At 39.4% G+C, this 12,686-nt stretch overlaps 1 protein-coding gene across 2 annotated transcripts; it reads right to left on the bottom strand.

The window, feature by feature from the left end:
• Positions 1-5,810: 5,810 nt before the first annotated feature.
• On the bottom strand, positions 5,811-12,476 carry LOC133122135 (protein rogdi homolog). Of its 2 annotated transcripts, none has more exons than XM_061231878.1 (11): positions 12,285-12,476; positions 11,660-11,731; positions 10,922-11,004; positions 9,829-9,883; positions 9,616-9,696; positions 8,999-9,094; positions 8,551-8,649; positions 8,346-8,459; positions 7,889-7,938; positions 7,050-7,176; positions 5,811-6,733 (listed from the first exon to the last, which is right to left on the bottom strand). In XM_061231878.1, the coding sequence occupies exons 1-11, from the start codon at positions 12,321-12,323 to the stop codon at positions 6,692-6,694; spliced, it is 858 nt and encodes a 285-aa protein (XP_061087862.1). In that variant the 5' UTR covers positions 12,324-12,476; the 3' UTR covers positions 5,811-6,691. The 2 variants fall into 2 exon arrangements, with proteins under 2 accessions (XP_061087862.1, XP_061087863.1); XM_061231879.1 differs by lacking the exon at positions 12,285-12,476 and adding an exon at positions 12,060-12,247.
• Between the last annotated feature and the right edge of the window lie 210 nt (positions 12,477-12,686).

The raw sequence follows: 12,686 nt of genomic DNA, 5'->3' as shown, positions 1-12,686 counted from the left end.
AGCTTGCCACAGTTCATCAGAAGACTTTGGCTGTCTCACTTGCTTCTGACTGTCCAGGTAATCCGAGACACAGCTTTTATCTGAAAAATGTCTATTACTTAATTAACTTAACTTAACTTTATGTACCAAAATACAACCTTTAAATACTAATAGTAACGTAATAAGAGTGTGTTGATACCAGAGTGATACAAATTTCAAATAATACGCAGACACAAACAGGATTGACTTGAGTTACAGTGGCTTAATACCACAGCTTGGGGGGCCCACAGCTAGAAAGGGGCCACAAAAACTCCAGTAGGATGTGGATCCAGAGCAATATTCTTTCAAGGGGGTCAGGATTCCTAGCTAAGCCCCTGTTACTACCCCAGTTCTGAACATTAGAAATAAAACATTAAAGCATTAATATTTATACTCAATATATAGAAAAGGAATGTAAAATCTGAGAGAGATCAGGAATGAAATATGTATTGCTGGGGAATTTGCAAGCAACTGCGGGAAAAAGGTTATCATAGGTTTATCGAGAATATATTTAATCATGGATAATGAGAAACAATGAATAATGTAAAATGTCAGTGAATGTAATAGTTGGGAAGAATATATTGAAAGGCTGGTTTCTGGGTCTGGGTAAAAATAAATAATAATATCCACACTTAGTATCAAAGGAGTATAAGCCTTGAAAAATGAAGCTCATGGGTTCTAAAGTATGCTACAACTTCTTTGAACCCAGCTGATATTCTACAATATGTATTACGTATATGTGAGTGCATGGAAATATTGTTTAACATCCCCTGAAAGATATTGTGTGGAAGAATAGCAAGGGGACATCCCAAAGGTAAGGACACCGATTACTGCCTTGATAGATTGCACAAATAATTTTATTTTATTAGTGCAAATACCTGGTAATGTGGAAATCTCAATTCACAAGAGTACATCGTTAACACTACTGTCCATTTAAGACAGATAATCAGCAGTTACATAGTACAACCAGTAATTATCTGCAATTGAGTAGTTTGTGTCATTGTGATGATAATAAAGCAAAATTAATATAGTAATACGTTTTGATGTTAGTCAAGTGCAAATGTATTGTTCATTTATATGATGAAATCCCACATGATAAAAATAACAGCTCAGTCTGGCAGCTGCATCTTCCGAGAAAGGTACAGGCACATAATACAAATGACCAAGAATGCCCGCACATAATGATTTTTATTTTATACTGTGAATGACACACAACAGAACACAACAGAGCCAGAGTTGGGTTTTCATAAGGTAACGGTGACTACATGAGTTCACCCTAGTTGCTTTCCACAGGATTAAGTTATTGCCTCGTAATCACTACAGTGACAGCTATGCACAGTAACAAACACTGACAAACACCCCCTTTTCTTTCTCATAGGGGGCTAAGCCTCCCCAAACCTCAAATCCAAAATACACCCCGATCCTGTCCCCTCCTGTTCCATCCTGCCTCTACATCACTTCCATTCTCACTAATTCTCCACTGAACTGCACAGGAGCATACCCAGCATTTCTGCCCAGCCTGCATTTATGTATTCTCAGCACCTGATTATTTTATTCTGGTGCTTTTTGGTGTCTTGGCGTCCTTCCATGGGCTTTACAGCCTATAGTTACGCAGATGATTTGGAAGTTTCATGCTGGCAAACGGTAAATTTCCAAATGTCTAACCCTGCCTCGCATTCAGTTTTCATCAACGTAATGACCCCTAATTCCATGCTGATTTCTCCCAGGTTTTGGTATTTCTCTCCCAGCTTTGGGCCTTTCTCTCACAGTCATGCTCACAATGTGTGATGGGTTCCTGTTGCGAGCCTGCCACTGGCTTCGCAATAACATGCATCTCTGCTGTGCAGCTTATCCATGCACCTTCTTCCGTGCTCAAATATTATCCATTTTCACACATATGTCACAAGCTCTACTACCCAGCTATCTGCCAGCTATGGGATTGATAGGGAAATGAAGACTACCTTTACACTTGTGAATGTCAATGAGTCAGTTGTAAATCAGTTAGGCTACTATTTGAGTTTTTAGCCCACATGCAAAACATTGTACTTACAGAAAAGCATGGCTGCACCTCTGACGTGGGCTGTGACCCACTCGTAAACAACTGACCGACAGTGCACCATGACCAACACGCAATGCTGCCACCAGCCCAATCACATGCCACCAGGAGGTCAAGCTGAGTCTCCAGAGGCAGGGCTAGCACCCAACCTTGTCTACAACCACTGTAGACAGCCACATTTTCAGTTCAGAAATCCCCTTCACAAGGTCTGCATGTCTGCCTTATTGAAGTGTTTTATATTCAAACCACGATTCGCCTTCATGTCTATTTACAGTAAGCATGACTGCTCTGTGTGTAAGCACCACCATACCTATTGCAGTAAATAGAATAAGGAGAATACGTGCTCTTCATTGCCACTGAACTGGCCTTTATGTTACATCAAGCTGCACACAATCAATTCAAAGGAAAAGTATGCTGTCTGTGAAAAGCACCTAGTTTCAAGGCCATTCCTTTTCATTGTTATTATGTGAGAAATAGCTATTATATTTTAATAGATATGGCATTTTAAAAAATAAAACTGGCAAAAGGTGTATTGTGTTTAAAAATAGTTTAAAACAGTTGATAAAGCCAAATGAAGAGTGGATAATATTGTTATTTTATTAAGAACTGAAAGATTGTATGTATGAGCTTGACAGAAAGTTGTTCTACCTTCCCAACAGTTACCCTGAGAAGAAAATCCGTTTTAATCTTAGGCATTCATCCAAAAATTCCACTTTTGACTCATCTGTGCATAGAACATTATCCCAAGGTGTTTTTTTGCAAATGTTAGATGAGCACTGATGTTTCTCTTGGTTAGCAGTAGTTTCTGCCTTCGTACTCTCTCATGGGTCCCGTTTTTTTAATTTTTTTTTTCCAGATTTTTCCCTTTTTTCTCCCAATTTGGTAGCCAATTGTACCTCGTCTGATTCAATTGGAGGTAGTCGTATTAGATGTACCTCCCGTACCCCGTCCCTCGGCGGCCCGAATGAGAACGACACGCCTTCTTCAAGCCGTCTCGTCTCATGCCCGTTGCCGTGATTCCGAGGCGCCCGAGGTGCTTATTGTGCGGCGATCTAATAACCCTGCCAAGTCCCTCCCTCTGGAGCAGCGAGCCAATTATTGCTGCCCCACGTGAGCCGGCCAAACTTGGCTTTTGGCAGGATGGGTCCCGTTTTTGCCCAGTGATGAATACTGACCTTAGCTGAGGCAGGAGAGGCCTGCAGTTCTTTGGATGTTCTTCAGCGCTTTATTGTGACTTCCTGAATGAGTTGTTGCTGCATCCTTAGAGAAATTCAGGCAGGCTAGCCACATCGGGGAAGATTCTCCACTGTTCCAAGTGTTCTCCATTTGGAGATTATGGCTCTCACTGTAGTTTAGCGGAGTCCCAGAGCTTTGTAACGCTTTCCAGACTGATTTCTAATTTTTTTTGGTAATTTCCTTTGACTGTGGCATAGTGTGCTTGTAGATACTTCGTGGTGATTAAGTTGTTGATTAAGTAAGGGGGCAGATACTTTTTTAAGTATGTTTTTGATAACTCATTCAATAAATGAAATAGTAATTCAAAAATGTTTTTTGTTTACGCAGGTTCCCTTTGTCTAATATTACATTTTATCTAAAGTCTCCTGTAGCAACCGATCCCCTGTTTTGAAGTGAGAAAGCCTGGAGCTGAGGAAATACGTTTTCTGAGATCTGAGAACAAAAGCTGAGCCAATTTCTGCTGTCTGGGTGTGATTTAACACATTATAATTATGGTCTTTCTTTTAATTAAATTTCTCTACCTATTTCTTTAATAGTGCTGTGGAACACACTAATGAACACACTAATTGGGTTGCTGGGTTGTAATTCCTGTTCTCAGATCGATCAGAATGCTCAGCACCCAGCCTCTATCACTGGAATTCTCAAACACTGCATTACATTACATTGCAGTACATGTCATAAATTAAGGAGTTTAATTGAAAGGGGGAGCCCATTTGACCAGGTGGTTTATAAAAGCCACGTACATGTTATCCACCTAACCTAACTTTAACCCTAGGGCTTTACAAGTCTGACCTTAAGACACGATTGTCCCAGCAACAAGCCTGTCAAAATTGTGAAATCCCCTTATGAAACTGAATGTCCTGACGTTTTCCAAAAACATCAACAATCAACAATCGGTTAGCGACATATATGAAATAGGGCCCTGACATGCAGTGTGAATTTGGGGCCTTAAATACAAAGGTGTGTGCCTTTCTAAACTATGTCCAACAATTCAATTTGCGACAGGTGGACTCCAATCAAGTTCTAGACACATCTCAAGGACAATTAAAGCTAACAGCATGCACCTGACCACAATTTGGAGCCAACAATAACTCTTCCCATTGTACATTAAGGAAACTGGAACTGCAGTATTCTCTACAGTATATCTTGTGGCTTTAAAAGTCAATTATTACCAGGTGCAAATGATCTACACTGATACTTTAAGTGGGCAGCAATACAATTTACAAACACCATTTCACTTATAGCGCCCAAGTCCCATTCCTAATTTCCTCTATTATTGCATATTTATCATACTGAATGGTTGTCTTCCAACACTACATAAAACATTTTTTTTAATCATTACTTAATTTAAGGATAAAAGTTATCAAACACCCATATCAGCCATGGGAATAAGTAATTGCCCCTGTAAACTTGACTGGTTGCACCACCTTTACCAGAAATATTAGCAAACAATTATGTTTAGCCCACTCTTCTATGAAGAACTGCTTCAATTCAGACAATTTGGTCGGCTTTCAAGCATGAATTGCTTGTGTTGAATTTGCCTGAATATTAGGCAAATGATCATTTGCCTAATATTGCCTAATCATTATTTTATGGATGTGAATAAATGTAATTTTCTCCAGTGATAACGTAACTCCACGTTCACATTGGATATTCTCTTAGTTACAATATTCAAGCACTTCACCTTGCACAAAAACCAATTTTTCAAAGACGGATTTTGCACAGCATGGAACTCAGTGAGCACTTTAATAAATACCTAATAGACTAATACGTTATTTGTGTTACTGTCACCTTCCTGTCGGCTTTGACCAGTCTGGCCTTTCTCCTCTGCCGTCTCTCATAAACAATGCATTTCTGTCTGCAGAACTGCTGCTCACTGGATAATTTTTTTTGCACCATCCTTTGCAAACTCTAGAGCAGGGGTCGGCAACCCTGGTCCTGGAGAGCCGCAGGGTGTGCTGGCTTTCGTCTCCACCTTAAAATAAGCAACCGATCCAGACCCAAGAAACCAGGTGAGGTGAGTTAACTGTGCAATCAACGGCTTTCATTGATCAATTAATGCCAAGTAACAACGAAAGCCAGCACACCCTGCGGCTCTCCAGGAGCAGGGTTGCCAACCCCTGCTCTAGAGACTAGTGCGCATGAAAATCCCAGGAGATCAGCAGTTACAGAAATACTCAAACCAGCCAAGTCTGGTACAATCATGCCACGGTCGAAATCACTGAGATCATGTCCCCCCCCCCATTCTGATCATTGATGTGAACATTAAATTATGTTCCTGACCCGTATCTGCAGATTTTATGAATTGCACTGCTGCCACACAATTGCCTGATTAGATTATTACACCTACTTATTTATGTGATTAAGTAAAAATGTTCCTAATAAAGTGCTTGGTGAGTGAAATGAAACACTTTTATTTCAGAGTGCAGCACTTACTTTACAAGGCAAACACCTTGAATAACTTCAATGGAATCTTTAATCATTTTCTCCACTCCAGGTATTGTTTTGTTATACATATTTATTGCACAAAAATTTGGTCCACATGCATTGTAACGCATTACAATGGCTTACTCTAACCCTCATTTTTAGTTTTTTTTTTTCATGAAATATGATTCAGTCAACAGGGAATTGGGTGAGGGCAACACAAAAAACAGCACATAAACAAGTAAATGCATAGTAATTCATTGCATTTCAATAAATAAATAAATATAACCGATTATAAATATAAAACAATTATAAATCAATTGCCATCTATATCCTTCTATGCCATCGCCTACACTTAACAATGGTACAACTTCTGTTTCACAGTGGCAGTTGTACTGCTCATGTGTTGACATGGGATGACACTGAATTAAAAAATAAAAAATAAAAATAAAATAAAGTTTGGTTTATGTAGAGATTAAGCTTATTGTGAGAAAATAAATTAAATGTGGAAGTGTTAAGCATTATATTTTAGGGTCCCTTTTCTAATGAGTACTTATTTAGATAACTAATTAGCCCATAAAATACAGAACCACAAGCAATAATATAAAATACTGAAACAGCACACGGAACAGCACGAATATGCAAGACAGACAGTGAGCTTTCACAGATGGACATGTTCCAAACTTCTCGGCAAAGACATATATTGACATTAAAGAATTTTGTGTACCTGAATTTAAATTGCTCCCTCTGATCAAACCACAATAAAGACAGTGGCAGGTATCAGCAAAGTCTTAGGCCTTATTGGCTCTGACAGACCTCAAATCAGCTTACAACAAAGAGCTGAGGATGCTTTGTTTAATGTGCTCTACAATTTTCTTTCTGTATGGTGTAGCCTTCATAAATATCGACAACTACACAAGATAGCTTTGACCAGCAGAAAACAGCAACAGGCCTTGACTAGAATGGTCCATAGTTCCAATAACTGGAAAACACAGAAATCTGAAAGGAAAAATCAAAAACATAAATGCAATTCTTAATAAAGCAAAACTTAAGAAAGACAGTCGTTTGGATAATCAAATATTTTACGTCCAGAACTGCATTAACAAAAACGAAAGACATTTCATACCGCCTTTGTGCATTTTCAAATCTGAAGCCAAATAAATCAATTGCAACCATGTGACACCAAATTACAACATAACAACATCAGTGAAATTGTTTTGGAGATCTGGCTTGGCTATGCTGCAATATGGGTGTTTAGGACAGTAGAGGCCATGCCTCTTGTCCTCCTGTATTGTGAGAGCCAGGCTCTACCCACCTTATCTTTCAGCTGCTGGCAGAGCTGCAGGGAGATTGTAAAGAACACCAAGGTGTCGTTGAGCCAGGGGACTACACACTCCACTTTGTGCACGTGGCTAACTTCAAATTTTGTGTTGTTGACTTCACTGATGGAGAAATGAGTGCAGAGTTAACACCCAGAGAGCAGATCTGCGCATGGTTAGTACACTCGACAACATGAACAGAAACATTCTTCATATCAATCATCATCACATTCTGATTTTCACATTTAACAAGAAAATGGGCACCAGCCCCTGAAGCCCCGCCCACTGGCCATGCCAGATTGTGGCAGCAGCAGATTGGTACCGTTATGTTGTAATTTTATATTCATGTAGGCCGTCTATATCATTAGTTAAATTATCTCTAATTATCATTAAATTGTAAAATTACAGTTTTGAGAAAGAAGTGCACTGTAAATGGAAGGGGACTATTTGCATTGTATAATGGGGGGAATGTTGCTTGCACCATATTGTACACACATACAGAAAATGACATCCTACCAGTGATTGTAAGGTATTTGATATTATATCATGTCCCTTACATATTTAATATTACTGAGCAAACATTTGGTGACGCAATCACAGAGTTTTTTTCTAGCATTATGGAAAATTACTTGAAAGTTATTTAGTTACAGTAAATAGCAATAAGAAATTATGCAGTTCCTTAGCAAACTAATTGGCGTAAATAATAGCACATATTTACTGGGAAATCAAATCTAACACCTTAATAAAGCCGTCTACAATGTGTGCATCTTTGATTTCATATTAAAGAAACCAACACATCATCCATTATGAATGCATAATTTGTAAGCATACTTACAACATTGAACCAGGATTGTGCAGAACTGAACTTCCAGCAGGTTTAAAATTCTGTGATAAAAAAATATATAATTTACAAAACAATAAAGGCAAATTTGCAACATTCATCTTTATATTATTCGGAAAACTTTCCCCCAATTTTCTCCCCAATTTGAAATCTTCACAGCCAATGGAGGAGAGTGCAGACAGTATACACTCTCCTACAAATCATCCTCTATCATTTGGTCAACATGCACTTACTTTTTATAAATTCTGTGTCGACCTTCCAAAACATACTAAGAAAAGCATCATGCATAACCACAGTCGTCATTTCACAATGTTTTTAGTCCAGTTTTACATACTCAATGCCCCCTATAACATCACTCTCTATGCAAGACATTTTACACTTGGGACTGACTAGATTCACAGGGTTTGCGCTTATTAAATGTAAAAAATTTGGAAATGTCTTCCGTCGCTACCTTGGTAGTGTTAGGCTGCAGGACGTGCAGCTGATAGACAGTCAGACACAGCTTGCTGAGGTTGATGTAGAAATTCACCATCAGATCTCCGGGCATTGGGGGTGCGAACATTTTCTAAAAAGAAAAAGATAGCTGGTGAAGGGGGACCACAGCGTTGGTATAGGTTTGTGTGTGTGTGTGTGTGTTTGATTTATACTGCACCCACCATGAGGCCACTGGAGGCCAGCTCAGGCAGTGTCATAGTGGCTGGGGTGGTGAGACGATTACGAGCCCGCGTTAACTGCATCATCACTGCGTCCATTAGCTGTATGCAAGAAACAAACATAACATGTATGCCTGTCTATCACTTAAAGGTACAATAGGTAAGATTTTTGTGTTAAAACATTGTTACTAGAACATTGTAAATCCCTTCCCTATCATTGAAAAAGGCTCACTGACATGTTGACTCACCCTCTGCATGCGTTTTTAGTCCTTAAATTCTGGTGTCAAAACATACAGTTGACTGACTGATACTCTGTACCAAAACATTGTTGTACACTAATTCAAGCTCATTGGTTGAAAATTGGTTCCAACTGCCACAGCCAATGGTGGGGGGGGAGGGTTTCAACGTTTTTGTTTCTGGACAACAATGGTGTTAGACAATTATGACTAACCTTGTTAACTTCTGCCCCTGTTTTAAAGTGGTAACTCTCATCGCGGCTATTCAGCAGCTGAAGAGCCTGATTCACATGGTTCCTGGCGTCCTGAATCTGGGGAAATCATAAATTAGATTGGAGTTGATCAAGTGATTAAGATGCTTGCAGAGAAAACAACACTGTCCACTGCGTAACTGCGTAAAAGGTATATAAAAGGTTCTAGTTATCCATCCATCCATCCATTATCTTAACCCGCTTATCCTGAACAGGGTCGCAGGGGGGCTGGAGCCTATCCCTGCATACATTGGGCGAAAGGCAGGAATACACCCTGGACAGGTCGCCAGTCCAGCGCAGGGCACACACACCATTCACTCACACACTCATACCTACGGGCAATTTAGACTCTCCAATCAGCCTAACCTGCATGTCTTTGGACTGTGGGAGGAAACCGGAGTACCCGGAGGAAACCCACGCAGACACGGGGAGAACATGCAAACTCCGCACAGAGAGGCCCTGGCCGACGGGGATTCGAACCCAGGACCTCCTTGCTGTGAGGCAGTTCTAGTTATATAAAAGGTTATATAACTACCATATAAAAAAAGTCACAAGAAATCAAATGAGAAATCAGGTCAAACCTGCTGCATTTTCCATTGCTTGTCATCCCGAAATGCAAAATGCATTACTTGATTACTTTTGGGCATCTTCAAATTGATATCCTGTCAGACAAAACATTACTTTAGTTAAAAGTTACTCCAGGAACCTAGCATAGATGATGACAATAATAAAACACAGCATGAGTATCTAGCTTTTGCCCAAGACCACTGGATCACTCCAGTACATGTACTTACAGCCTGGGTTAAAGCTTCCCCTTGTAATGTTAGCACTCCTTTCACTTGGTCCATGCTAAAAAGGAATGGCATGATTATTTCAGAGGATACTTTTGCAGGTATAGGACATTTTGCACAAATGTACAAGTCAGGACAGTTATACAGAACAAATATTTAACCAATGTGCAGGAGAGGTTTGGAAGCCCCAGGGGGCTTATGCTGGAACCACACCTAAAGAAGTATATATACATCATATTTTATATATCAAAGTAGAGGTAGATTGGGATTCCTCAAAAGCAAATTAAACGGTGATGAGACTAAATGACAAAATGACAAAAAGGTCTGTGCATGCAATTACTCTCATCCTTGTTTGCGGTTCTACTTGTTAATTACAGGGAAGGAGCTGATTAATACATTATTTCAACAATAAGCCAGCGAATTAGTCATTTGGATCACAATCCGCATCAAAAAACGAATTCTTCTTCATCAATAATCATGATGGACAGTGAAAGGCCCATTCACAAAGCAGATAATTGATGTTGTTAATTTCCTTCCCATAGTGAATTCAGGTGGCTTTATAAGAATAATTATTTTCACAAACTAGGGTCTAACAGGGTGATTGAATCTTCATTTTCTAGAAAGCAGCATCGTATTAAGATGTTATTCCAAAATACTGTATTAATTCAAGTTTAGTTGCATATCAAGGCATTTCATTGCAGTATACATTTGGAATTCGAAGATGATGGTCACAAAGGCAAAAGACAATTACTCACATTACAGATTCAACCCTGAGCCCAAGCACTTAATATAGAGTATTTGTTATTATGAGAATATGCTGGCACCACATGCTGTAACCCAATCATTTTTTACAGTAATGACAGGTGATCAATGATGCACTGTTAAACATTGAGGCAAGCCAAATGTCAATGCTCTCTTTCAATGCAAATAAATTATATATACCAATACAGTGCCCTCCAAAATTATGCCCTTGTTTAAAAATGGGTGTGGTTAGAGAGAATTTGGATTCCGAAAATGTTGGATACACCACTACGTATATCATTTGGATATGTTCTTGTATAAGGCAAATTACATTTGCTTTTAGTCTGTTACTTACGTTGAACTACCCAGAATGAAATTTTCTTGTTTAAGTTGGCTTTCCAGACCTCCTGCTGGCATTGAAAAGCGGCGCGATGCCTCCTGTGAGAAGAGAATGTACAGTAATGAAAAAAAGGACGTTACTGGACAACCAAAAGGGAGAAAATAAGAACAAAAAGCTATCCATTTTTCCAAAGCACTTTTAGCTTGAATTACAGCTTAATAATGTGCAAAATAAAACTGCAAACAGGAAAAGTGTGAAATATGGGTAGACTGTAGCCAAAGGCATGCACATACTCAGGTAGGCGGTGGCATTTAAACAATACTCAATTTGTATTAAGGGGCCTAAAGTTTGCAAAGAAAACATTACCCACATCATTACACCACCACCAGCGTGAACCGTTGACAGGAAGCAGGATGGATAAATTAATTAATGTTACGCCACATTCTGACCTTACCATCTGCATGTTGCAACAGATATCAAGATTCATCAGAACGGGCAATGTTTTCCCAATATTCAACTATCACGTTGTGGTGATCCTGTGCCCACTGTAGCCTCTGTTCTCAAACCACCCTGTCTGACACCAACAAAGATTTCCACCGTCGAGGTCACTTTTTCCCCCATTCTGTTTTTTAATCTGGACAACAACCTAACCTCTTGATCATGTCCGCATTATTTTATGCCTCGAGTTGCTGCCACATGATTGGGCGAGTAGATATTTGCATTAATGAGCTTGTGTACAGATTAAAGTGTTACCTTCAATATATCCTTCAGCTGCTTCAGGACAGCATGGACTTCCTCTTTCAAAAGCCATTTGAATTCTTCTTCCTGACATCAGAGAAAAGTCAATCACCGGCATTAAACAGATAGTAAATTCCAAATATGAAACAGAAACATATATGCCCATCAACTTCGAAAGACAATGTCATAGAAAGTGATGCTACTATGCGAACAAGTAGGCCTAGTGAGCAAACCAAAACATTAACTATAGCTATAGCAAATACTCAAAAATATCATGCTTAATGTTTCTCTCCAAAAATGATTGAGCTTGGCTTAGGGCATGGCACTCTACAGTAGCTATATCTTAGGTTAAACAAATGATTAACGTTCAGGATATTAATTCCTACTTTCAGCGAGTCGCCGAGCTATAACAAACCAAACAGACATCTTCATTCAAGCAGCCTCAATATCTCTTCTCTTGACCGCATATATAAATTATGCAGAGGCACGCAGACCAGGGTGCACTCCAAATCTGCAAATCAGTGTTAGTTGACACATTTCGTAAACGTAATGACTGTTAGCCTGCTTGTCAACAGCACTGACGAGGTATGTGGACATCGTCGTTAGCTTGCAAACGCTGTTACACGTCACTTTCACTTACCAAGACGGCTCTTTCTGCTTGACTCGCCGCCGACATCATAAGATAGTCATATAACGTTTATATCTAGCTAGCTAAAACGCTAACAAGGTATACGGATATGATTCTGCGAATTACCATATATGTCTTCACACAGCTGTATTGCCTACTGTTAGTAACAATCGTGTTAGCTACATATATATGCCCCGCCTTCTTTGGGTGGACCCAGTTACAACTTCCGCTCACCGATAGGCTGTATCGTTGTCAGTGATCACAAGACGCATTTTCAACTCCCGTAGCTTTTCCGTCCTCAGCTCCAGGTATTTTGACTCCCCATTGCCTTGTCGGTATCGAAATGCCTTTGAAATCACTAGAAGGTTATTAGGCTAGCTTTGATGACCTTATTGCTCCATTAAAATGTTTGAA

The sequence above is a fragment of the Conger conger genome, chromosome 2 (assembly GCF_963514075.1).
Source record: "Conger conger chromosome 2, fConCon1.1, whole genome shotgun sequence".
NCBI classification, from domain to species: domain Eukaryota; kingdom Metazoa; phylum Chordata; class Actinopteri; order Anguilliformes; family Congridae; genus Conger; species Conger conger.
This window is presented reverse-complemented; position numbering and strand designations above follow the sequence as displayed.

What these genes read in the sequence shown, in the direction of transcription:
- LOC133122135 (XM_061231878.1), bottom strand. Translation starts at nt 12,323, where the DNA reads ATGATGTCGGCGGCGAGTCAAGCAGAAAGAGCCGTCTTG. An exon ending in AAGCAGAAAGAGCCGTCTTG is followed by an intron (nt 11,732 to 12,284) that starts GTAAGTGAAAGT and finishes CTCTGATGTCAG; the next exon opens with GAAGAAGAATTCAAATGGCT. An exon ending in AGCTGAAGGATATATTGAAG is followed by an intron (nt 11,005 to 11,659) that starts GTAACACTTTAA and finishes CTCTTCTCACAG; the next exon opens with GAGGCATCGCGCCGCTTTTC.